Below are 25,353 nucleotides of genomic sequence, written 5' to 3'. Positions count from 1 at the left end.
TTTGACCCTAATTTCATATTTTTTCTGCTGCAACTCACTTTCCAATTATTACTATATCCTCTTATCCTTATTTCTGTAATCTCCTTCGGTTTGTTTGCAAACTGAGTTTTCTCTTGTTCGATTTGGTGTTCTCTCTTTATTATCTGCTTTACCTGTTGTTGTCCTTGATCACTGTCCTTTTGCTCTCCATCCAGTATATAGCATGTTAAATACTCTTCTTCCTTTCGTTTCTCTTCAATTTTACGGAAAGACTCATCCTCAAGCTTTTTCATCTTTTAAAGAACAATATTTTTTTAATTCGTTCCTCATTTCGCTTAATTTTTCGCTATTGTACCTCTTTAGGTTTCATTTTGAGTTCTTCATTTGTTATACCGTTCGTAATTTTTCGCTACTTTTTATAAAACATTTTAGTTCCTTTAGTTCTTTCTTTTCACGTGATTTTATCAGCTTCTGATATTTTTTTTTAAATTCTTTTCGCTTAAGCTCTTTTCTTATCTGGTTTGCTTCAGACCTATGAGCTCCTGTTGTTGTTGTTTCTTTTTTCAAATACATTTTGATCTTTTCGTTCGTTTGTTTATTTCAAATACTTTTCCTTTAAACATCTTTTTGCTGGCGTTCCTTCGTACATTATTAAGGAATGTTGATTATAGCACGAGAGATTTCATTCCGTCGTCACTTAACATAAACTCTAAAGATTGCCTCCGACCAGCGTCAAAGCATTAATATTGCAATTCCTTTTAATTTTCTAAACTTTCCATTTTCATTTTTAATGCTTTCTGTTGCAGCCGATAAAGCTAGCTTTATCAAAACAGGACTGATATGCATATTTTTTCCACTGTAAATTTCCCTATAAATACTGAGGTGGTCTTTGCTAGTTTTACAGTTATAACTTGTTTATTGCAAAATGAGTTTAATTTTGATTATAACTGCTGCTTTGTTGGTAAATTTAAAATAGTTACTAATTACATTGCTTTACGTTAATTTCATTTCAGAGCTCTACATGTTGTGCTCCAACGGACTTAGAGACTTTACATTCGAATGAAGTAGACAGTACCACATCAATAATTGCAGACGACGAAAAATCAAATGATTCAGAAGGCTCCGAGAGTTCCCCTTCAATTAATTTAAATAATGAATATTGGATAACGACCACGCCTCTCCCTCCGATTGTCATTTTGCCACAGACTGATAAGGAGATACTGTGCAATTTTGTGGGTTCTTTTCAAAGAACTAGAATGGAATTGTTTGCAGTCGTTGTGGGTGCTAACTTTGAATTTATATTCAACGCAGAGAAATATTTTGCAGACGAATTTCGAGAAATAATGGCGAGTTCAGCCAATGTTACTTATAGCCAAGAGTTTTTCGGAATCGACGAAGATGAAGCACATATGATTATCCAGAACAAGACCGCTTTAGCGGCCATAGATAACATTGTTAAAGCACACATCCTCAAAATGTACAGTAAGATTTTTCAAGGAATGACGATCATCCACGACGAATTATTACTTAATGCCAAAAAGGTGAACATCAATTTAAGCAAAGAAACAGTGGAATCTGAGAAAGAAATGCTCGCATCTTTTAAGAATCTGAAATCACCACAGGATAACCCAAACTACCACAACGATTTGCCCGATCTTTTAAATCGCCTTGAACAAAGATTCAACCATAAGCATCAGTGTCCCAAAAAACAGTAACGACGCATACTTGTCTACATTAATTAGACATCATAATCGGTCAACTTTGCTTTCAATCAATAATCGGCCATTCTTAATAAATCCATAAAATATATATTATTTTTAAATGATATTTTATCATTATTATCTTGAAACAATAGACTAATAAATTGTTCATTTAATTGGATATACAAAAAGATAAAATAAACAAAACTTTAAAATATTTTAAACCATATTTTTACCAAACAAATACTTTTTCTTTTAGATTGGAATTACGATAACACCTTTGCAGTCTTAATCATTTTTTGAAGAATAGATTTTTTAATAGGCATCTCATGAGTAAACTAAAGTAAAAAAACCGTTAACCACAAATCGGTAGTTTCTGTTGGCTCTAAGCTTTCCCAATCCCCAAAACGATAGGTTTTGTTTAATGTTTTTTGTAAAAAAAAAAAAGAGGGAGGCCCTTTAAGACAATTTTGTTTTTTAAACTAGATGTTGTTTTATTCTCTTTTAAAAAACTGCTACGCATCTGAACGTACGTAATAATGCCCTTGTTGTTGTCCTTAAACCTCGTAACCGTAGGATTTGATGATTTTGTTGAAGGGCTCGGCGGCCTTGGCGATGTTCTCGCGCGCCTTGACCGTCAGCTTCTTCAGCTCGCGGTTGTGCTTGAGGGTGACGCGAAGCTTGGCCTTGCGCTTGCGCTCCAGGCTCTTGATCACGTCCTGGTAGTGCCAGCCGACCTCGTGCGACAGACGTCCAACCTGGCAGTATTTGCGGTCAGAGCGCAGGGTCAGTACTCGCATGGCGATAGGGACGACGACGCGGCGACGCTTGTCGTAGGGCGATGGGATGCCGTCGAAGACACGGAGACGGGCGAGGGCGGCCTGGCCACGCTTGGTCTTGTGTGGGATCATGCCTAAAATGAGAAGGACATGGCGTTAATCCAGGATACATAATATTGGCAAGAGGTTTGCTAGTTAAAGCCGTCAGTTGAGAGTTCGTTACACAGTTTCTCTTTCAAATAATGTAGGTAAGAATGTGATAATCATCATGGTAAATGGAGCTGAGCTTGCAGATTGCGACCAGTTTTATATGCTTACCTATAAGAGAAAAACGGTAGAATTAGCCAATGTTTTAAAAGAAATGGGGACTTAAGAAACAAGGTCCGATCAGTAATAGCTGCAGCAATCTCAGATACGTTTTGTTTACACGGTTTCTCGTTCAAATAATGTAGGTAATAAGGTTTAAAAACATCATGGAACTGCGCTCAACTGATCTTCTCCATGAATTCAAAAGCGGGTGTACTCACCTCGGACAGCCTTGTAGAAGATCCGGGAGGGAGCACGGAAGTGAAATGGACCACGGGCCGGGTTCACGTTGCACCGCTTGCGCAGGTAGGCCAGGAACTTGATCTTGTTCCTGTAGAAGTGTCCGGAGAGGTTCAGCTCCTCGCAGCGGACAACGGCGACCTTGCCGCCCTGCAACAGGTACTTGGCGACCACGGAGGCCAGGCGGCCGAGCAAATGGCCGCGACCATCAATAACAACGGTCTGCAAATAGAAGGGAAAATCAATTAAAATAAGAAAACAATTCGAGCATTTTGTGAGGTTAGGTTCTAAGGCTGAATAATAAACAAATGTGCAATGCGCCTTATTTTTCACTAGAACGTTGTTTTTTTGGAGGTTTCAATGAACTTCACGATTTGTTAGAGCTCGGATAACAGCTCACTCCAGGTTTTCTCTCATCCTCACTTCTGTGGCACGTGTAAGGCGCGACGCCTTTTCAAGCAGTCAATACAGCACTTCCATTTTCCTGCTCAGCAGATTTTACCACTCGCACTGTTGGCCACTATTATGAGCCTACTTGTCACACATTTGCTTAATGCCCGGCCCGTTTTAATATCGTTTTTCGGCACTTACCCTGTTCGTTAAACCAGTCATGTTTAAGAACCGCACGGAAAGAAGGCGGAAGTGGCGTTGACAGTTCGAGCATCGCTGCGCAGGGTTGCTATGGGAACCTGAACTAGTTCAAAGAAACGTTTCTGAGCTGCCACTTCCCGACCTTATCCAGTACACACTCCTAACTGGAGGTGCCAGCTTTCGATTTTATCACTTAATTTCATATTGTGTATTTCAAAATGATTGTAGTTCCGTTGACACCCCAAAGGCCATTACTTAATAAGCTAGTTATAAACAGATTTTTTTTTAAACGCCTTGACCCATGATAGGTTTCCGCGGTAAAGACTTTAAATATTCTCACAACTCTTTATTAAATAAATATAGTGCTGTAAAAATAGTATCAAAATCGACCATTTCGAACCTATTTGAAACCTTTTTAGAAGCGTATGATGGCTAAATGTAGAGAGTTTCATTTGGCGGGTTATTCATTATAAGAGAGGGGAGTGTGACCATTTGTTTTTAAATCCGCAATATGAACATATTTTGACAAGGCGATATAATGATTTATTAAAAAAAAAACACTATCACACTGGCAGAAAACGCTTTAAAAACTTTCAACCCGCTGAAAACGTTAAACGCAGTGATTAAGCGCTCCATACGCCGTAAATAAAAGCGAATTAAATGCTAATTAAATACAGCTTTACACGACGACTTTTATTCTTTTCGTTCGAGTGCAAGGCGCATGGTTGTCGGGTACAGAAAAGTGCTAAACCGAAGAGACTGAAAAAGTTCTGAAAAGTGAGTGGGTGGTGTTTTCTTCCCCTTCGAAGCGAATCCAATTAATAAACAAATCGACAAAGCAACAATAGTTTTCTACACGTGATCCGAGAGCAGGAAAAGTCGTCACCTTATAAGGCAAGTCTCGAGTTGCATGCGGCACCCATGAAATCGTATGTGCGTGCGTTCTAAATTAGATGCCCGATGTTCTGCTATTAATTAGAAATAAGTTCCTGTCTTGGGGCAAGTTGTTCGCTCCATTCCTTTCTCGCCAATTTCGAAATTGGGTCAACGTGTGCGATGCTACATTCGCCGTCTGCGTTTATATTTCTGCTTTTTTTTTTGGCTGCTGCTGCCGAACCAGTTTGTTGACCTTGTTTTTCAGTTTTCCAAGTGCAATTGGGGCTTGACTTTTGACAATATGTGTATGTCCGACTTTCCTCTTTTATGAGGATCGGGATCTATGAACTGGGAATTATGATCGGCGGACATGCATTGCATTTACAGCTCTGTTTTGTGTGGAAATTCATATTTTTATCACCACCTAGCAACACAAAGCACACACACACGCATTAACACTCCTTCTTGGGGACATTTCCGTTTTTTCAACAACAAAGGCTTTCAGTGGATGTGGGTGTGTTTGTGTGCGTGAGATGGATAGAGGTGCAGTTATATAAATATATATTGATTAAATTAACTGTTATTTATTCCGCCAATAGTAGTGGCGTTCCATGTAAACAAAAAACAGCTGTTTTAGAGCCTTAGAAGGCATAGTGTTGGTAAATGCCACGCCTTTAGATCGCACATTTTTTGCTTAGAACTAAGAATAAACAATTCACAAATATTTGTACTTTATTAAAACAGTTTTTATATTACCTTTAAACTAAGGAACCTTATAACACCATCTTGGCAATAAGATTTAAGCCAATGGTCAGATAACTTTATCTCTCAAAACTGTGAGTACAAGATCTACTGATTGCAATTATTCATTTAATTTATAACAAACGAAAGATTGCAAAATATGTTTTCTAACAGTGTATTCATATATTTGTTAAAAAGATTGTGCAAATAACTTTTTTAATAAAATGCAATTAGAAAAAAAACTTTTTGAATAGTGAAAGTAATTAACTGCAGATAAAGAATGTACAAGAGTTAAGGTGGATTATTAATTATTAAATTATAATTATAAATACACTAAAACAAAAAAAATAAAGTAAAAAGTGAATCAAAAAAGTTTTATAGATTAAAAGTAAGTACCAAGAAACTAATGTTTTCCCTACGTCAACTTCACGGATTTTCTATTCCAGATGCCCGACTTTTATGAACTTTTGAATGTGTCATCTACGGCCAGTTTCGAAGAGATTAAATGCAGCTACAAACAATTGATACTACAATGTCATCCCGACAAATTACGGCATCTCGATGACCCAGATCAGGGTTCGGATGCCAAGAACAGCGACTTCAATGCGATAAACGCGGCATGGAATACGCTAAAAGATCCCATTAAGCGAAAGCACTACGATGCCGAATTGCTGCAGTCGAAATTCCGGGCCCACAGCAACATCTACGCCACTGTAGAGTTGGATGAAATGCAGCTCATTCAAGTGGAAATCGAGGAAGATGACGAGGCACCAATACCTCCCTACCGAGATTCTGAATCCGCATCCGAGGCAAACAAAGGGCCAGCGACAATGTGGAGCTATGCGTACGACTGCCGATGTGGCGGTCAGTATCTGTTCGATGGACCCGGAGACGATGAGTCACCCGAAGTGATTGTGGAGTGCAACGAGTGCTCCTTAGTGATTATTGTGAAACATACCATAACTTGTAAATAAAGAAATAATGGAAGTGCTGTCCAGCACAATGCTTGTGATCTAAACTATTTGATTAAGAGCCCTGTTAAAATTAACTTTTACACTCCGTTTATTGGTTTCTTGAACCCCGTGCCGGCGCGGACTCTCTTCATATGCAAAGCATGTTGTCATTGACGTCGTGCATTCGACATTCAACATACACAACATTCAACCGGGCCCAGCCCCTTCTTTGTCGCTTGTTGTGCCCAAAAGTGATGTAACGTGATGGCACATCATTTCGATTTGGGTTCCCGCTCCTCATTCACTTTGCATACGATTCGTTTCCGCTGTGCGGGGAGAAATTACCAAAGTCTTGATGTCTTTGACGCGTGTGAATTGTCGGAGGTTTGCCAAATTACGAGTACTTTGCTGTTTATTTATTTGGGAGAGTTTTTGGGTCAAGTTTTTGATGGTCTTAGACAGCCTTAATGGCTCGATAATCCTCGGTTATAACAGGACATAGATGAATTTCTCTCTTTTAAATGGGGATGTGATATATAAATATCCCTAACAATTTTCTTTTGGTATACTTCTAACATACAGATCTATATTAGTATACATACATTATACATTACATACATACATACATTATTATATTGTTTGAATTTAATTAACTAGTGTACAAATTTTCATATACACATATATGATTCTAAAAGTATATACTAATCATAGGTCTATATAATATTTCAAAAAAAAGATAACATACGTATTACCATTGCTAAATCAATTTTTAACCTCTGCGTTTGTCGCAATTATTTTTAGTTACATTTGTTTAATCAAATACCAAAAAACAAAAAATTCCATTAGTGTTGGAAATGAAATTCTCTTTTTTGACATTATATGTGGTCGTTACCTATTCATTCGCCATGTATATGACTGTTTTTTAAGCTCCTTAAATGTACTTATAATTACCCGAGTTCGCCCAGTTTTCGTTTTTTTTTAAATTCAATAACCCCTCTTGATCGGAGCAACGTCGACAATGACGACGGTGATGATGATGTCAGCAACTGCAAAATGTTTATAAACGACTTCGAGAAGACGAAAAAATCGAGTACACATTGGGAATCCATTTGATTATAATTATTGAAAGTAATTTGCGGTAGACAAGGCAAGTACGCACACCCAGTCTGTGTGTTATTTTTATCAATCCCCCTTGGGAAACTCTTTTGCCGCCGGATAAGTACGTCACTCGATTGATAATTAATGGTTGTCTAGCTTTCGTTTTCTAAACATGCACATCGTACATATAGTATATAGTATGTGTGTATCTGCTTGTTTGCGCATAAATGTTATTTGCATATACCGACAGACAAGCTTGATAAACACTTGATTTCCAGCCCCAGTTTGAGTTAAATGAGAAAACAAAAGTCCGAGGAAAACGTCTGTTCCTTTCGAATACATACTGTTACATTTGTGGGAACTAAGCACTGCAAGAAATCAGATGTTTCATTAAAACTGATTGTTTAATTCCGTTTCACTTTTATATTTATATATATATATATATATATATATACATATGTATATATATTTTTAGTTTAATCTGTTAAGCTAACAACAGTAGGTTGATTCATTGATCCTTAGGTCTTAAAACGTTTTTTATTGGTCTTCTTAATGCTAAGATATTATTAAAAGTATGGATAGTAATGTTTTTCTCGGTGCAGGCATTTCACTGGTTTGTTCCTCAGTCTATTCATATCTCTTGGGCATCTCTCACTTTAATAACCTTTTGACACAGAAAATTGAAACGCTTTAGCGCATTTGCCGCTTGTCATTCGTTCATTCCTTCATTCATTCCCTCATTCTGTCAATTACCCCGGCTTTTACGTTTTTTTTTTTTTTTTTTGTTGTCAAAGCTACACAGAAAAAATATATGAAGGAATATTTATTTATACGCTTATAATTTTATTTTTTTGAAAAGAATTACAAAGTATTTACATTTCTTTTAATTTTTAAAACAAAAGCTTGGGCATTCACAAGATTTGCTATAGTTTTGCTCCCATTAAAGTGGATTTACATTTCTTTTTTTTTTTTAATTTGATTTCCAATTTTCCTCGGTGTAATATTTTTGTTGTTGTGTGACACGCGTCGCAGCGCGATTTGAGATAATAACGCTAACGTTCGCTCTCGGAAAGTGCAGATATGTTGGCTACAATAAGCCGGCTTGGAGTTCCAGCCCCAAGTCGTCAACCGTCGCCATCTCCATGTTCCGACTCCACTTCTGGCCCTGCCGCCTGGCACTTTCATTTTGTTTTCACTGCGCATTAAAGTCGCTTGAGCAGCTTTAATTGCCCAATGGCAAGAAGAGGCGAAATACTGCACAACACGCGTAGAAAGCCCAAGAAGTTGCCAAGAAGCCGGGCCAACGGCGGAAATTGGGCGGAAATATCTATGTACATATGTATGTAGCTCCGAGCTTATTTCGTGCAAGAATAAAACAAAGTTTGAAACCGATACCGCTACTGAACTAGCAAAGATATAAACACAGTAATGTTGAGAATGTCGCACATTCTTAAAATAATAAAAAAAGTTTTTACTATTTTAAAAAACAAAAGTTTTTTTCATACAAAAACTAAAAAATAAGGCAATTCTGACGCACAAACTTATATTGTGCAAGCACCTTAATGGTAATTAGCTCTAAACTACGACTTTTAAATACATATTTTTTTCTTAATACTAGTATAAATATATTAACAAAAGCATATTTATAAGTTTTCGAGGCTGGGGGCACCCAAAAATTACGATTAACGGGGATTATAAACTATAGCGCCACGAACAACTATTAAGCAAAGGAAAATAGTCTTTAAATATTTTAAGGATGGGAAAACCCAGGAAATGGTTGCCTCAAAACCCTAGCACAGTCCAATTCATAATCCAAAGGTTTTTTTTCGCGAAAATCGGGTGGCAGATAAGGGTCGTGATCCACCGAGCAAAATTTTTAATGACCACGAGAAGAGACGTATTGTCCGAAAAACGAAGGAAAATCCCAAGCTATCGGCTCCAAAAATAGTTGCGGAGATTGATAACGAAATTGGCAAAAAATATTGCCCAGAGTTCGGAGAACTTTGCATAACCATAACTTTAATGGTCGAGTTTCTAGAAATAAGTCCTTCATTAGCGCTAAAAATAAGTTGGCGTCAAATTCGCCAGGGAAATTTAAACTCGTCCGATCTCGTTCTGGAACGACGTTATATTTGTGGACGAATCCAAATATAATATATTTGGGTCCCATGGGAACTATGTATGTTTGGCGGCGTCCAAATACAGAGCTAGATACAAAAAACAAAAACGCAGCGGCTAAGCACGGCGGTGGTCATGCTATGGTTTTGCCTGTATGACTGCGTCCGGCGTCGGAAATTTGCTTTTTTTTGACGGAATCATGGATGCCAATAAATATTTAACTATTTTGAAAGAAAATTTGGTGCAAAGTACAGAAACTTTGGCAATAAAGGATAGATTGCGATTCTACCAAAATAATGACCCCAAGCCCACTGCTGGCAATGTAAAGCTTTAGCTGGTTACAGTCTCCGACATAAAAGTGATAGAATATTTGCGGGAAATTTTACTTATGTCTATTCGGGAAAGGCAAATTTCCAACAAAAATGAACTAAAAATTGCCTTATTGGAAGAATTGAGAATTAAGAAATTTACAGTAGTTTTTACAGCTTGCACGAAGTAAGCTTGTGCGTCAGATTTGCCTTATTTTTTAGTTGTTGTATGAAAAATTCTTTTGTTTTTTAAATTAATAAAATTTTATTTTAATAATATGCAATATTCCTAACATTACTGCGTTCTGTTTTTTTGATATCTCTGCTAGTTTAGTAGCGGTGTCAAATTTAAACTTTGATTTATTCTTGCACGAAATAAGCTTGGAGCCACCGTACATATGTTAACTATCACATAAAATCTTATTCAGTTAAAAAAGGGATCAAATTCATATAACTGCAGCAACCAGTCCAACCAGTGAGTTATTTTTAAAATATCATTAATCGCTTTTTGATTTATTTTTGAAGAATTGTGTAAGAATGTGAAATTTAAGGCCAACAGGAAAATTCAATTGAAAGTTGTATTGAAATTTTTCAAAATTAAGTTTATAAATAGCCAAAATCACTGGCAAGCATTCATTTAACTGCTGGCATTTGGAATTTAAATTTGATTTGGCATCTTCAGATAAATTGCAGAAGTTTAAAAAAGTTTTTTAAAAACATACTTAAATAACGTCTGCCTATTTTTACATTTATATATTACATATGTAGGTGAGAAGAAAAAACTTGAAGGTGAGAAAAAAATACTACAAATTTGACCTCAGGGATTCATTATTTTTAACCTAATCATATTCGTTGATTGGTCAATAACAGTTGTTTGCTCTTTTATTTAATAAATATGTTTTTCGCAAAACAGCTGATCGATACAAAAAGTAATACCTACAAACATATATAAGGTGATTCGCCGATTTACGGTATTTATTCAGATGAGTTTGATATATCTTTTTGAGGGGAACGAGTCCAGACAGAAAAGGCAACAGCTAAGATATTCCCCAGAACTAGTTGTGGCTTCGAACCACGAAGATCGGGGAGTGATAGCTTCGACAACCCGTCTTCTTTCTTGTGCTTTCGTCAGATATTTTTGTGTTTTTCTCTCAATCTTAATTATACAAAAGTGCCAATTAATTGTTGATTTTGTGTAGCTTTTTTGCTATATTAGTTTCGCAATTTTGTGGCTTCCCAGGCAACGCCTCTGGCCGTATAGTTCTGTTGTTCCGTGGATGCTTTTCCAAGGTGTCCGAATCTGAATCTCTGCTAGCGAGTGTGTAGCCGAGTGAAAAGCACGGTAACAAGTGGGGCAGCAAGTAGAGCATACAGACATCAACCAGATTCGAATACTCCACCTACCCTAGTCCCAGATATATTCCAGTAGAATTTATAGCACATCTATGTACGTCACTGACTTTCTGGAGCAGAGTAACTGTTTGGTTGTAAAGTACCATTTAGTAATTAGAGTGGTGTTAAATATATAGTCAAGCATATCATTGTTAAGTCCTCATGACCCTACAATGTAATGCAAAGTATTAAAAATATAAAGGTTTTATATTCTGTTTACATAAATAAATGTATCATTCATTTGATAAACCTAACAGAAGCTTATTTTATTTTGTCGTTTCAGTAGCCGAGGTGCGTAGCCCACGCCCCACAGAGTCGTCAACCTGGCTGGGAGCAGCAGCCTCACGATTGATCACCAACAACACCAAAAGACTGAAACACCGTCCAGCCAGCGAGCAAAGGGGAAGATGGCCAGCACCGGCGAGATCTGGCTGCAGTGGTTCTCTTGCTGCTTCCAGCAGCAGCGCTCACCCTCCCGCCGTCCACACCAACGCCTGCGCATCGACCGGTCCATGATCGGCAATCCCACCAACTTCGTCCACACGGGACACATTGGATCAGCGGACGTGGAGCTGTCGGCCAACCGCCTCAACGCGATCTCAACCCAGATGCAGAGCAAGGGCGGCTACGAGACCAACTCGATACACTCGCTGCATGTGAGTTGACTTAACTGGCCGATTGGTCACCTTAACAGTATGGTTCCGATAAGGCGATCCTTAAAAAGAATTTCAAAAATTTAAACGACAATGTATTTTATCTACTTTTAAAAAAAAAACCTTTCATCAAGAGCTTAAACTCTTCGCATTCCTTTTAGTTAGGTAATACTGTATGGCGGTTTGTTGAGTCATTTGTTTTGCTTGATTCCCCGCTTTGCTGCCTTCTTAATGTGCAAATCACGTCGTGATTCGATTGTCGCAATCCAAGAACCTTTTGGACATTTAGCACCTACATAGATAATAGATCTTAAATTTTTTATTTTTTTTTAAATATTCACTGGAATCTGTTCAGTGCCTTCTGAACTTAACCTAGCGTATTTAACGGGAAACAAATTTTATGGGTACATGGTATCCTTAAATACTAAGTAACACTTATTATAAGTTGCAAAATTACAAGACTAGTGAGAACATATTATGAGATCATACGACTCGGGAGATCGGATGGATGTACCTTCTTCAGCCGTCGAAGAGAAATTGGCTCGGCTAGGCCACTCGCCAGTCAGTTTGGGTGTGCCACGATCCTGTCAGCGTAGCGACTGCTGTGCAGGTTAATTTGGTTCCCGATGAATAAGATTCGATAGTCCCTTTCGATGGCACAATTTGTAACGTATCAGGGGAGCCCACATGCTCTCCGGGCTGCACGTGATTGCACTACTCTAAGCCTCTCAGGTGATGCTTAGAGCCATGCCTCATACTTGAATGGCGTACGTCCAAGTAGGCGACAAGATGGCCTTAATTAGCAGGGCATTAGTTGAAAGGTGAAGTTTGTTTGAACGCAGGAGCCAGTCAAGCTTTTGTAGCTTCTGCAGACATTTGGCTTTGATTGCCGTGATGTCGGCCCGCAATACTAGAGCTCTCTCCAAATGTACTCCAAGGTAGCAGCAGGAGGTAACACTGGTGATGGCATCTCCGTTGAAGGTGAGACCCTCCGAAGTACCTTGACGACGGGCGAAGCTCATGCAGGCGGAGTTAGCGCAGTTGATTCCGATGTTCCAATTGATTGACCAATGATTCAAAACATGGAGCCAGACCTGAACTGCACTGGTTCAGTTTGCAGCGATGAGTGGGACGCTAGCATGCAGGTGTCGTTAGCATAAGTGGCCAGGAGTAGTTTCGCAGCGGAGACGTCATCAGTATTACTGCCGGGAGCCGGCATGTCGGTGGTGTATAGAGTGTACAGGAAGGGTCCAAGTACACTTCCCTGTGGAACCCCGCCATTAATCTCACATTCGCTGGATAGGGAGTCTCTTATTGCTACGTCAAAAGATCTTTCAGATATGAAGGATTTCAGAATGGGCGGAGCATTGCGTTAAAAATTTTTACTCGGAGGAAGGACTCGATTTTCAGTACCGTTCGCTCGATTTTCAATACCGTCATGTCCCGGGGGCTTTTTATGTTCTAGGGCCTTCAGTTGCGATATGACTTATAGACTAATAGATCTTAAGACGCAAGGTTCAGGGTAGAGGCTAAAAACGTCTTTTTTAATTCAGTTTTATTTTTATTGTACATACGAGTATATTTACATATGGAACATATGACCAGTTTTAGAGATATCAGCTTAAGTGCAAAGGACTATCCAGAAGGGGAAACCACAGAAATCGATTTATTTTATTTCATTTCTTCAAGTGAAACGAACAAAGGAAACCAGATTGCAAATTAATGGCTGCATTTCTTGATTAACAAAACACTAATATGGTGCAGCCATGGCATTTATTGTGGAATTTTACAAATTCAAAAGTTCAAACTGAACTCAAAACTAAATTATGAATTTTTAAATCGACTTATCTCGTTTAGCGAACTTAAATTACGAAAATATTCATATTAAAGAACAAATAAATATAATAATAAGCTTATATACATATAGCAGAATAAGGGTTTTGTTGTTAATTGAACCCAAAAATCCATTTATTAGGAGCTTAACCCAAATCCCAGTGCCAGTATTTCCCATCGAACGGCGTATAACGCTTTGGCCAAATTCAATTAATATACCCCATTTTTCCGCCCCCACAACAACAAGACGCATGTGCATGCCAAACGCTCGTTTTGTGGGACGTCGTTGGGTGATAACGGTGCCCCTCCCTAATCCTGACCCACCCCTGTCGCCCGATAGCCACATACGTATACATTATATATTTATATATAACTATACTTAATTGAGACAACGAAGCTGTTGAGCGGTGCACTGGCCACGGTCTAGTACATCGGTTAAATGGTTGACAAGCAATACTCTACTCATGTTTCTTTCGTTTTTCTCTCTTTATTTGCAGGCTTGCTGATGGAAGCCCCAATCATCTCGCAATATTCACGCTACAAAATGCATTTCGTGCAATTTTTACTGAAAGGAGAGGAGCAGCATAAATACTTTTTACAATTCTTTGTTGTGGCGTGTTATCAGGCGAAGATGGCCGACATAGGATGTCGGTGCACAATGCCGGAGTTCATGGGAAGGTGTGGATAACGGCACATTTACATAAGGTTCCAGTTTTAAAGCCAAACGACTTCGAGACAACGGATTCCATTCCGGCTAATATCCGCGTTCTCTAGTGTGCAGAGATTTTGGGCTGATTTGCTTTTTGTGAGTATTAGGTAAATGAAAAATCGCAAAAAGAGTGCCAAGCGACTAAAATCAACCAGTTATTAAGCCTAAAACAATATATGTATACAGAGTCAGTTATAACATTACGTATAATTTTTTGGATGTACTTAATGCCAAAAAATCTTGAGGGAACTACGAAGTTCAGTGTTCCTATCCATAATAATTTACATTTCCAAAGTCCATTTCACAGCACAAATAATGTTGATGTATTCGTACGAAAACTGCCTTATAATCAGTTGCACAACCAACAAAAAATAGTCTGACCCATGATATTTGGCTGAAAAGGTGCAACTAGCGAATCTTTTTATACAAAAGCTGATATTGCATTTACACAAAGTTAATACTTGTTGACGGAAAACTGTCGCACAATCATATTCAACACACAATGTAATCAAATTAAGAACCTTTACAAAATCCTCTCCATTCGAATATTTTTGAACCCCTTAATATGATTAGATCCCATGCAGACTGCATTATATGGTTTTTAGGCAAGCGATAATTTAAGCGTAGATTGACGAGTACCTTTGTAGAAGCCCACATCAAGAAACAAATACATATATATTTGTAAAATCAAATGCCTTTGTAAATAACAAGGAAAGGAGCTTAAACATGCGTTGGGTTTTAAGCATATAGACTAATTGTATAAACAAATATTTAAGCAATAATTTATGGAAATATATACATATATTTAAAAAGCAACAATCCGTAGTAATTCGTGTATTTTTTTGGCAAGCATCGTGGGCACTTAGGAAATTATCCCCGAGCATCACGGTTTAACGGAAGTGCGTTTAGCTACAAGATCTAATTGACCAAAAGAAATTTGACATCTATATAAATATTTTTTTTTAAATGCCATTAAATTTGCAAACAAAGATCAACAACCCTCAATCAGAAAGTAGGAATAAGATTTTAAACGTACGAATTGAATCTTGCAGTTACAATTCACTTTATAAAGCTTTTTGCTTCGATTTCAGTACCAAAACAATGGTAGGTATATCCTCAAATGTTAATGTCTTAAGCAATAGAGGACAATGTGGACAATTTAGTAAGTAAACATTGTAAATTTTTCTTTTATTGGAAATGGTTAAGGAAAACAAAGACTAGCCTAGTCGTCGTTGTCACTTCCCGATCCGCTACCACTGCCGGAGCCACTGCCGCTTCCGCTGCCACTACCCGACTTGCTGCTGCCGCCGCCGCTCTTTTGGCTGCCCTCGTTATCACTGCCTCCTGCACCGCTCTTGTCACTCTTTCCGCTCTTGGCACTGCCAGCTTCAGATTCGCTGTCGGAGTCGCGCAGAGCCTTGCTAGCCTTAGCCTTGTCCACCTTCTTGCTGCGACGCGCCTCGAAGTCTGAGCCCTCATCCTCATCCGAGGAATAGATCGTTGAAGCCTTCACCTCAGCCGGACCACCCCCGGAGCTTTTCTTGTACCGGTTCTTTATGGCACTCAAGCTAATGGCATTCTCATCATCGCTGCCATCGTCGTGTTGGTAGGATGAGGTGCCTCCTCCAAGTAGTGGTTCGCCGGCACCAGGTTTCTTTTTCTTAGGCTGGGCTTTGTGCTGATTGCGCATCGCCTGACGCAGCTTGGCCTCCTCTTCCTTGAGCTGCGAGTACCTATCTGTTGTGGGATCCTTGCCCACCTGCGTTAGGATCTTAATACCACTGGTCTTGCTGGATCGATCAGCCAACGACATAGTCATTTTCTTGTGTGTAAACGACTCCGTAGAATGGGGCCGGAAAGTGAGCTTAGTCCTAAACACCGACTGTCCTTGCAGACCCGTGCCCTGGCGGATGAACAGATGGTTATGGTCACCCAGTAGCGGCTGCCTGTAGGCGTCGAATATCTCGTTGCCCAAATGAAGGGACATGCTCCCGTCGGACCACCGCACGAATCGTGCATTTGACTCTCGTACCATGTCGCCCTTGTTATCCATGAATTCACGCCATCGGATCGTGTTGCTCACTTTAAGCTTAATACGCTGCCTTCCTTCCTCGTCCATAGTCTCCTCCTCGTCGATTTCATCTTCGTAAGTCTCCGGATCAAAAGGATGAGTGACAACTGACAAAAAATTAGGAAGCTTTATAAAGTGTTGCTCTTTTCCAAGGTCTGCAGAGATGCGTGGAATCTCTACATCGATTCGGGTTTCTGGCAGTGGTTCTGGTTCATCCTCCTTGGGCGCCTGCTCTACCTGGGACTCGACTCTATCTCGGGACCTCGATCTAGAGCGTGAACGCGAGCGGGTCATGGAACGACTGCGAGATCGAGACCGGCTCCTGCTGCGACTCTTGGACCGTGCTGGAGATTTGTTGATGGCTGCTCCAGCCTCCTCATCGTCGTCACTTATATCATCAGCATCTCCAAAGATGTCAGCTGCGGCAGGGGCTTTCTTTGCCTGTAATGTTAAGATAGAGAGTTATTTATCATAAACAACTTAATTAAATAATAAGTTAAAAAAAAAAAAAATTCCGGATGGTCTCACCTCCTCCTGATCGGACTCGCTATCTGAGTCAATCAGCCGAGATTTCTTAGCCTTGGTATGAGCTTTATCCATGTCACTATCGCTGCCACTCTTGTTTTTCTCTTGATCGGAGCAACTTGCTTTACGTGCCTTCTTTTTCGGCACACCAATATCGCTTCCGGAGCCAGATCCACTGCGGCTGCGACTTCTGTTCGGCGAAGGAGTTCCTGTCTTAGAACGCGACCGAGAGGTCCGACTGCCACTCCTGCTCCTACTTCGGCTGCGGCTACCGCTTTTGGAATTGGCACGTTCATCATCTATTTGCAGGTTGGGTGAATTGGAGCGTGATTCCTCGTTACCACTACCTCTGCGAGTGTCACTACGGGAACGGGAACGAGACCTAGCACTTTGCGCCGATCCAGATTTGCGACTGCGAACAGACCCAGATCTCTGGCTGTGGGGCGATCCTGACCTTCGACTTTGGGGAGAGCCGGATCTGCGGCTTTGTGCAGACTCCGACTTACGACTACGAGCGGAGCCGGATCTGCGGCTATGGGGAGATTCTGACCTCCGGCTTTGAGGAGAGCCAGACCTGCGACTTTGCGGGGATCCTGACTTGTGGCTTTGAACAGAACCTGACCTGTGGCTTTGGGGAGATCCTGGGGACACAGATTTTCGACTTCGGACGGATCCTGATCTTTTACTATGTGCAGAACCCGAGCGCCGGCTTTGAGCAGATCCGGACCTGGCCGTACGTGGAGAGCGTGATCCTGAACGAGATCTAGAAGATCTGGATCCCGAGTGGGAACGATCGCTGCCACTGCCTGACTTTCGGCTGCGGGGAGACCTAAAAAGCATCAGCCATTTAATCAGCAAACTTTATACGCTACTTAAAACGCAAATTATTAGATACCCGGGAGCACTGCCTCCTTGTGGTGTGACGCTGCGGCTTCCGCTGCGACTGGAACCAGATGAACCTGCGCAAATAGTGTAAGTACCAGAATTTCTGGTCAGTAAAGCCAAACGGAACTTACCACTTTCATCGTCCGAGATTTGGTCACCCATATTCCCAAGTAATCTTAGTTATTATTGTGGAAAATTGCAAATTCGAGGTCGGCTAATAAAGCAGAGTTTGGGAAACCTACACACTATCAGTCTAATCGATAGTTGAAACCCTCAAGGAGGACTTTACATGGACAAAAGAAATGGCAGCCCGATTACCACCTTAGACTATCGATCAAATGTAAACAACTATTATGTTAACTATCAAAATAAAAATACTTTAACTTTAATGCGATAAAATTCAGTAAGGCCTGAAAAATACAGTTATTAATAGTCATCTCACTCACAAAGGCCACGCACAGCTCTTTTCAGATGTGTCAACTATCGATAGCAACGTTGCATCGATTACAAATTTTTACATCCCTAATTCCTGTGTGTTTGTATTCGTGACAGCCACAAAGTTTTTTTGCGGAACATTTTTTGTGTACAATTTAAAGCCATTTCGGGCGCTAAATAATTGTTTACTGCCCCTCGATAGTGGATCGTAAAATCCCGGCTCCACCAACTTCGAGTGCATTTGCGGGTCGGTGGCGTAAAAGACGCTTAAATCCAGCAGAGAATTTGCCCGATTCGCTGCTTTGAGTGAAATTTCAATGAACTGAGAAAACAAAGACAGACACACTCAAACACTCACACAGGGTCACAGACACAGTGCTTGTGCAGCAGTGAAGAAAGAAGCAGACAACAGCGCAATAGCGAGCAATTATTTACTTACAAATAAAATAAAAAAGGAAAAACACTACCAAAAACCCTACCAAGAGCCATTGGCCAATCTACCCGAGTGTAACGTGCGTGACATTTGCATAAGCGCGAAATTAAAGTGGAAGCAAAAGCGGCGTAGAAAAAACGGAACATTTTAGCCTCCGCCAGGCATCAACATCCTTTGGTACTCCCTCTCTCCGACTCTCTCTCTCTCTCTCTCTCTGACACGAAAACCACGCTGCATACAGACGAAGCATATATGTACACACTCACAGCGATATATATGCCATTTATTTAGGGACGACACGGCGCGGAAAAGTACTAACTAATCTCGCTCCCGCTACGGTTCCAGTTCCCGTTGCATCCTTCCACACAGACATCTAGCCAACCTTCCAGCGAGTGAGAGCAACAGAGCGAACTAACTACAGCTAACCAACGGCTGCCCAGTGGGAATTAGCAAATATCCTTGCTGATTCGCCTATCCACCACAGTTACGGCGCTAGGACAACGGCTACCACGTCCTCGTCCCGCCGGCCGCTTTGGAATGTTAAATGCGGTGAGAACGATCCGATCAGTGTATGTTGTTGTTGCTGGACAGAGTGGAAAGCGAGCGTTAACAGTGGAAGTGCAAGAAGCGGACGTAGTATCGTCTAACGTTAATTTAGGTAAGTTGCTCAGCTCCCGCTCTTTTCGATTCCATGTTGATTCCGCAGTGGCGGCAGTCCAAGGTTACAATGGTTTACTTGTCCCGAAAGTTTCCGCTAGCCCGTGTTTTTGTTGTAAGCGCGGACGTCAGTGTTGCAAAGCGGCGTTTGGTCAGCTGATAAAGTTACATGCGCAGGCAGGTAAAGCGATAATCGGCCAAATAAATCGCTGGCTTTTAACCCTATGGCTAAAATAGTAACCATTACCGATGAAGTACTTCAATTCCGTGATACTAGGGTACTGGAGCAGGGGAAAGAGGTAATAAAATCCTGCGCAAATAGGGGCTTGTAAGTGTGAGGAGGTCTGGACTACAGTAGACTTGCGATAAGATAAACCGTTTGACACAAGATAAATAATCAATTAGAAACCAATAATAACAACTGAATATTTTTCTTTTACATTACATTTACATTGAGGCATTTTTAAATTGAAAATGTGACTATATTGAAAGAACAAAATTATAAGGTATATATTATTTATGTCAAGTTCTCCTGGATTAAAGAGATAATAAATACGGGGAGTTCAACTTTCAGAACTGTAATACAATTATCCCAAAACTGCTGGGAGTATCTACTGTACACCTCTTTGCACTTTGCTGCACTGCTTCACCACTACCTGCATAATTGATCGTGCGACAAGTGCAAGCGAATCCTTTTGCACTCGCCCCGTCCCTTTCCCTCTCCTGCTTAATAGCATCCTGCTGCCAGTCATTCTGGTTTTCTCACCCACACCACTGTCATTGGCTTCGTATACATCTTATCCACACGACCTATGCATGTGTGCCCACGCCAAAGAAGAATGGCAATAATTGCCGTAGCCTTTCTTCCTCGATTTCTACTCCTTGTCCACTTTATATCACCCTCTTGCTTCTTTCGCTTTGTTTGCTGTCTGAATTCGCCAATCGACAGCTGATGCGTCGGCCATTTAACGGAGTCGAATGGCGAGACCGCTTTTGTTTATATGTGAATGTTGGTAACCCTTTTTTGCATCCCCTACAAAACAGAGTTGCGAAAGTGAAACTGGGCTACCTATATCTAAGACTGTGAACTACCATGCTTGTCCGGGGCCCAAAGCTTTTCACCCACAAGTTTGTTTGTTTATTTGTTTAACACGCATATGCTCGGATTTAGTGTGCGACAATTATCTCCGGGGAGCCGATTTGTTATCACTATAGTCCTCTTCACTGAGTCACTTAGAATAAAATCGTTTGTTTATGGACGGAGAATTTTCCGGATTCCACCATCGGACAGGTTTTGATTACTACGCAGATGGCCCTCGGTAAAGAAATGCCGTTGTTTTGAGATAGCATCAAGTTCCAGAATCCGGAATCATCCAGAAAATAATTAGGAAATTTGTAAAATTGTCTTCCAGCTCTGTTCTTTAAATTATTTGCATTTTAGTTGAGCTTAATTACTCAACTAAATAATTTGATACATCTATTTTATTTAATTTTTTTTTTTTTTTTGTTGTTCTTAATTTGTTGATTATTTAGTGAGTAACAGTAATAAGAAAACATAAAACCTAACCATATTTAGCCGTCAGAAAATCTTTCTGAAAAGTTTTTTCATAAACGAATTTTGGAGCCCTTTTTTTTCAAGCGCGACCATGTTATGCTATATTTTGTTGTTATGGGTGTTTGTTGGTGTTATTCATACGTCGATAAGAATGTCCATTGGTCTGAAGAAAGCAAAGCCACAGCCTAATAAACGTCACCCCTTCCTTTGCAGATTATGGCGAATTTAAATTTTCAACAACCCCCAAGAAGTATAGCGAACGCGGCGTTAGCTGGCAGGACGACGGGTGGATTCGGTGGTAGCTCCCTGGCTGGCCATGTGACGCCCACGTCGGGCATGTTCCAAACCGGTAAGCAGGTGTTAGCTAAGAGTTTTTTTCAAGCACGCCACTAATATTTGTGTGCCACAGACTTTGCTAACTCCTATCCAGGAGCGGCGAACTACGGACAGGCGCCGCAGCAGCAACAACAACAGCAGCAGCCGCAACTGTCGCCGAATCGGAATGCCCAGCTTTCAGTCGGCGGACCCGCCATCTCGAGCGGCAACCGGAACGCCAACCTCTTCGGCCAGCGGCAGTTTGTGGAGCGGCGTGCCATGCAGGGTTTGGGCAGTGGTCCCATGGTAAGAGGCACATAACAAAATTTTATCTTCTCCAACCCGAACTCCTAAAGGTCCATGTATTTTAAACTCGGAAAAAATGATATTGAAATTGTATTTAAACTCTTAAAACTTAGGAAATACCATTCATATCCAATTATATATTTATCCGATTTTTCATAAATTTTTACAAAATACAATTATAAAAATATCACTGATCAGAAGACAAAATCACATAATAATAATAAAAGAAGAAATAGTCATTTTTCAAAATTTTAAACAAGTTTTCTTCAAATCTATGAAACAATGGACATTTTAAAGAAGTAATTTTTTACTTTTACGTTTAACATCATTAAAAGCTTAAACTAAATAACAATTATGTTAGTACTGTAGATCTTAATAATTAAATATCCGAACTCCTCTATAAAGTCATTTTAAATGTACGTATGTCCACAAATTGCAGGGGCAGTGATAAAGACTTTGAAATACACATAGTTAATGTTCATTCTGAGCTACGATTAAGTTGGAGAAGTTGGGCTTTACCGTAATTTAATTTCTTTATAACTGACTAATTAAATTTCTATCCACAGTCAAACATGGGAAATTTCATGCAGACGGGTCGCGGCGGCTACGGAACGGGTGGAGGCGGTGGCGGTCCTTTGAATAACTTTCACGTGTTCGGCGGAGGTGGCGGGAGCGATGCCTCCACGCCAGCCCTGCTCGATCCCACGGAGTTCCCCTCGCTGACGAATGCGCGCGGCCAGAACGACCAGACACTGCCCCAATCGAATCCGCTCCAGCCGCCGGGCAGCAAACCCTATGGTAATTTCTTTACCTCTTGTGAGTTCAAATCAAAATCCACTTATTTTTATTTATTTCTGTTTACGATTACAATTAAGAACCTGTTGTGTGTGGTGTCTTGTGATTAGTTTGTCGGGTCCACTAAGTAATGCTATGCAGTATTTGTGACTAACATGGGGATAGGCCATATGGCGAACATTGGAACAGTTTTAACAAGCCTAACAAGTTTAAAAAAATAAATAAGATGTAAGCCTTAACTCATGATGATTACACATTGAATTAAATAATAAATCAGTTTGTTTTGGCATAAATAACATGTTGTACTGCAAAGGCGGCTCATTTTAAAATTGGGTAATCTGTCTTTTTTCGAGCGTCTTCGTTAATTAGATAATCAATTTGTAGTTTATGCGTTTTATATGCTTTTATACCATATTCCTTCGCTTCACTTATTTGCCCTGGCGACCTGGTCGCTTCTCTTTCCAATTTCAGTTGGCATGGTGAAACAACCGACGTCAGAGCAGTCGGAGTTCACAATGTCAAACGAGGACTTCCCTGCGTTACCGGGTACTCAGAACTCGGACGGCACAACGAACGCAGTGGGGAGTGGCGGCGGAGCAGGAGGCTCCGGTAGTGGCTCCACAGAGAATCACTTGGACGGTACGGAAAAGCCCATGAATTCAATAGTGGTCAGCGGATCTGCGAGCGGAAGCAGCGGCTCCAACGTCGGCGTTGTAGGCGGCAATGGTCTCGGTGCCGTGGGCAGTGGCCTTGGGGGCGTGGTAGTAGGCGGCGGCGGTGGAGCAGGTAGCTCAGGAGGCGGAGGAGTCGGAGGAGTCGGCGGCAATGCAGCCAGCGGAGTTGTCGGCGGGTCGCACGTGGGACTGGTAGGGAGCAACAGCGGCATTGGCGGCGTAAACAGTGTACCCAATAGCAATGCCATGATGGGCGTAGGTGGCGGCTTAGGCAGTGGAAGCGGCACGTCTGGCAGCGGAGCGGGCGGCGAGCATCTGAACGATAATTCCAGCAACGATAAACTTGTGAAGAGCGGCGTGCAAACTTCGCCAGATGGTGAGTGCCGGAATTTAATGTTTAAACCCAAGAGAGTATTTAAAGATTTTTTGATAACATAATTAAAAAACGAAAATGAAGCTGAGTTAGTAGTAGTATTTTAAGGAAATATATTTTTGCAATTGGGAATTTTTAAAACTAAAAACTGAAAATCTAAATATAATTGGAAAAGAAAATTTACTTACATCTATATTATATTAAATAGTTTATTTTTCTTGTAAATTTTCTATATAAAATAAAAATAATATTTTTATTTATAATAATAAATCCTTAATATTTATCCTTTTTCAATTTTTTAGGCAAAGTCACAAACATCCCAGCGACCATGGTGAACAACCAGTTCGGAATGGTTGGCCTGCTAACGTTCATTCGGGCTGCAGAAACGGATCCCAACTTAGTGACGCTCTCCTTGGGCACGGATCTCACGGGCTTAGGCCTGAATCTGAATTCGCAGGAGAGCTTGCATACAACATTCGCTGGTCCGTTCGTCGCACAGCCCTGCAGGTGAGGTTATTGGTTTTATATTTATTTATGGTTACTTGTCAAACATATATCAGTTATCAGTTAGCTTATACGAGAAGAATACTACTAAATAATATATGTTTTCGCAATTGAACATTGGAAATTGTTTCTTTTTCGTAGAGCACAAGACGTTGAGTTCAACGTGCCACCCGAATATCTGATTAACTTCGCGATAAGAGACAAACTTACTGCGCCGGTTCTGAAAAAGCTGCAAGAAGACCTGCTCTTTTTCCTATTCTACACGAACATTGGCGATATGATGCAATTAATGGCAGCAGCTGAGTTGTAAGTACTTCCGATACGATTTTAAAAATCGCATACTAAAACTTTAATTCTTATCGCAGGCATAGCCGCGAGTGGCGGTATCATGTGGAGGAGAAAATATGGATAACTCGAATTCCTGGCATTGATCAATATGAAAAAAATGGTACAAAAGAGCGCGGCACCTTTTACTACTTTGATGCGCAAAGTTGGAAACGTTTGTCCAAGGTTTTCCAAATAGATGCCGAGAAATTAGATAAATGTCCCAATATAAGTGCGTTTATGAATGGACAGTCTGTATAAAATTAATAAAAATGAAAAAAATTGAAAAAGAACATTTAATGCAGTTGTTTTTGTTTTGCACCACCCATAAAATTATCTTTTTATTAAAATAATAACAAATATTTGGTTTTTAAAAATACACCTTAGGCGACATTATACGTAGTCCGGAAGATAGATCTTAATCAAATGGTACAAATACATTTAGGTACATTCAATAAAGTAGTTCTTTAGTAACAATTTGAATATATGTTAGATTTAAAAAATAAAAAAACTGGATGAAGTTTCTAAAACTTGTTACGTGTGTTAGATATGAGTTAAATGGTTATTTGCATAAAACGGTTAGTACTTTGCATATCTAAAACTTTAATTTTTTGTAACTATTTCCTCAGAAGTACCATGGAAAAGGGTGTCTAATGAGTTGAATTTATTTTAAATTATCATTTAGAATGTCTAATTGTCTGCTTAGGTTGCCTAATTGTAAATTTTAAATAATATTTGTAAATATTTATATAAAAAAAACATTACGATTAAAAAAAAATAATATAAAATAAGATACTCATTCCTTTGAAGTATACCATATCTTAAAAGTATGTTTTTAATTCTTTTGGATATACACCTTTTCCAGGATAATTAAAAATGAATTAAAAACATAAATTAAATAATGTTTAACTTTACGATAAATTTTCGATAGATTTTTAGCATTAAGTGTCATAGAGAGCAGCTAACTGTCATTAGGTAGCGCCATCTGGTAAGATTTTGTATACAAAATTGTCTTTTGACCAATTATGCCAATATACGATTACCAATAGTTTAGGCAAATCTCTTGCAGAACTACCTTAATTTGATTATAAGTTATCAATTCTAGCTGCCGCACAACGCGAACAAATTATTTACTTAAATATACTTAAGGCTTAGAACATAGCTTTCTGTTTGATTTTAACATTTGTCAATAATATTTACCGCTTGCTTAACAGCAACGTTTTTG

General features: G+C 39.9%; 5 protein-coding genes across 8 annotated transcripts; 3 read left to right on the top strand and 2 right to left on the bottom strand.

Annotated features, from left to right (window-relative positions):
* Window positions 1-2,147: 2,147 nt before the first annotated feature.
* LOC108115399 (60S ribosomal protein L13a) lies at window positions 2,148-3,680 on the bottom strand. Its single transcript, XM_017226836.1, has 3 exons — window positions 3,596-3,680; window positions 2,986-3,226; window positions 2,148-2,592 (listed from the first exon to the last, which is right to left on the bottom strand). The coding sequence occupies exons 1-3, from the start codon at window positions 3,614-3,616 to the stop codon at window positions 2,237-2,239; spliced, it is 618 nt and encodes a 205-aa protein (XP_017082325.1). The 5' UTR covers window positions 3,617-3,680; the 3' UTR covers window positions 2,148-2,236.
* Window positions 3,681-4,137: 457 nt separating this feature from the next.
* On the top strand, window positions 4,138-6,260 carry LOC108115375 (DPH4 homolog). Of its 3 annotated transcripts, none has more exons than XM_017226808.2 (2): window positions 4,138-4,489; window positions 5,659-6,260. In XM_017226808.2, the coding sequence occupies exon 2, from the start codon at window positions 5,659-5,661 to the stop codon at window positions 6,184-6,186; it is 528 nt and encodes a 175-aa protein (XP_017082297.1). In that variant the 5' UTR covers window positions 4,138-4,489; the 3' UTR covers window positions 6,187-6,260. The 3 variants fall into 3 exon arrangements, with proteins under 3 accessions (XP_017082297.1, XP_017082298.1, XP_017082299.1); XM_017226809.2 differs by lacking the exon at window positions 4,138-4,489 and adding an exon at window positions 4,496-5,307; XM_017226810.2 differs by lacking the exon at window positions 4,138-4,489 and adding an exon at window positions 5,399-5,600.
* Window positions 6,261-11,364: 5,104 nt separating this feature from the next.
* LOC108115376 (CDC42 small effector protein homolog) lies at window positions 11,365-14,133 on the top strand. The gene is made up of 2 exons (XM_017226811.1): window positions 11,365-11,737; window positions 14,065-14,133. The coding sequence occupies exons 1-2, from the start codon at window positions 11,489-11,491 to the stop codon at window positions 14,071-14,073; spliced, it is 258 nt and encodes an 85-aa protein (XP_017082300.1). The 5' UTR covers window positions 11,365-11,488; the 3' UTR covers window positions 14,074-14,133.
* A 1,301-nt stretch (window positions 14,134-15,434) lies between these two features.
* Window positions 15,435-18,176, bottom strand: LOC108115337 (another transcription unit protein). Its single transcript, XM_017226751.2, has 4 exons — window positions 17,889-18,176; window positions 17,768-17,831; window positions 16,876-17,701; window positions 15,435-16,788 (listed from the first exon to the last, which is right to left on the bottom strand). Exons 1-4 carry the CDS (start codon window positions 17,917-17,919, stop codon window positions 15,499-15,501), a joined length of 2,211 nt encoding a protein of 736 aa, XP_017082240.1. The 5' UTR covers window positions 17,920-18,176; the 3' UTR covers window positions 15,435-15,498.
* Window positions 18,177-18,278: 102 nt separating this feature from the next.
* On the top strand, window positions 18,279-24,421 carry LOC108115338 (regulator of gene activity). 2 transcript variants are annotated; one of them, XM_017226753.1, is made up of 8 exons: window positions 18,279-19,283; window positions 21,051-21,186; window positions 21,247-21,458; window positions 22,025-22,256; window positions 22,725-23,303; window positions 23,603-23,807; window positions 23,946-24,110; window positions 24,170-24,421. In XM_017226753.1, exons 2-8 carry the CDS (start codon window positions 21,054-21,056, stop codon window positions 24,387-24,389), a joined length of 1,746 nt encoding a protein of 581 aa, XP_017082242.1. In that variant the 5' UTR covers window positions 18,279-19,283; window positions 21,051-21,053; the 3' UTR covers window positions 24,390-24,421. The 2 variants fall into 2 exon arrangements, with proteins under 2 accessions (XP_017082242.1, XP_017082241.1); XM_017226752.1 differs by having other exon boundaries at window positions 22,025-22,274.
* Window positions 24,422-25,353: the final 932 nt, after the last annotated feature.

The sequence above is a fragment of the Drosophila eugracilis genome, unplaced genomic scaffold (assembly GCF_018153835.1).
Source record: "Drosophila eugracilis isolate 14026-0451.02 unplaced genomic scaffold, ASM1815383v1 contig_1897, whole genome shotgun sequence".
Lineage (NCBI taxonomy): Eukaryota > Metazoa > Arthropoda > Insecta > Diptera > Drosophilidae > Drosophila > Drosophila eugracilis.
The sequence above is the reverse complement of the archived record's forward strand: the minus strand, read 5'-3'. Positions and strand labels throughout refer to the sequence as shown.

Bases quoted from the DNA above. Each gene is read 5' to 3' on its own strand.
- LOC108115399 (XM_017226836.1), bottom strand. From the start codon at position 3,616: ATGACTGGTTTAACGAACAGG. The intron at 3,227-3,595 runs GTAAGTGCCGAA...TTCTATTTGCAG, and splicing joins TGACTGGTTTAACGAACAGG to ACCGTTGTTATTGATGGTCG. The intron at 2,593-2,985 runs GTGAGTACACCC...TTCTCATTTTAG, and splicing joins CTTCTACAAGGCTGTCCGAG to GCATGATCCCACACAAGACC.
- LOC108115375 (XM_017226808.2), top strand. From the start codon at position 5,659: ATGCCCGACTTTTATGAACTTTTGAATGTGTCATCTACGGCCAGTTTC.
- LOC108115376 (XM_017226811.1), top strand. From the start codon at position 11,489: ATGGCCAGCACCGGCGAGATCTGGCTGCAGTGGTTCTCTTGCTGCTTC.
- LOC108115337 (XM_017226751.2), bottom strand. From the start codon at position 17,919: ATGGGTGACCAAATCTCGGACGATGAAAGTG. The intron at 17,702-17,767 runs GTATCTAATAAT...GATGCTTTTTAG, and splicing joins CAAGGAGGCAGTGCTCCCGG to GTCTCCCCGCAGCCGAAAGT. The intron at 16,789-16,875 runs GTGAGACCATCC...TTAACATTACAG, and splicing joins GCGAGTCCGATCAGGAGGAG to GCAAAGAAAGCCCCTGCCGC.
- LOC108115338 (XM_017226752.1), top strand. From the start codon at position 21,054: ATGGCGAATTTAAATTTTCAACAACCCCCAAGAAGTATAGCGAACGCG. The intron at 22,275-22,724 runs GTGAGTTCAAAT...TTCCAATTTCAG, and splicing joins TGGTAATTTCTTTACCTCTT to TTGGCATGGTGAAACAACCG. The intron at 23,808-23,945 runs GTGAGGTTATTG...TCTTTTTCGTAG, and splicing joins TTCGTCGCACAGCCCTGCAG to AGCACAAGACGTTGAGTTCA.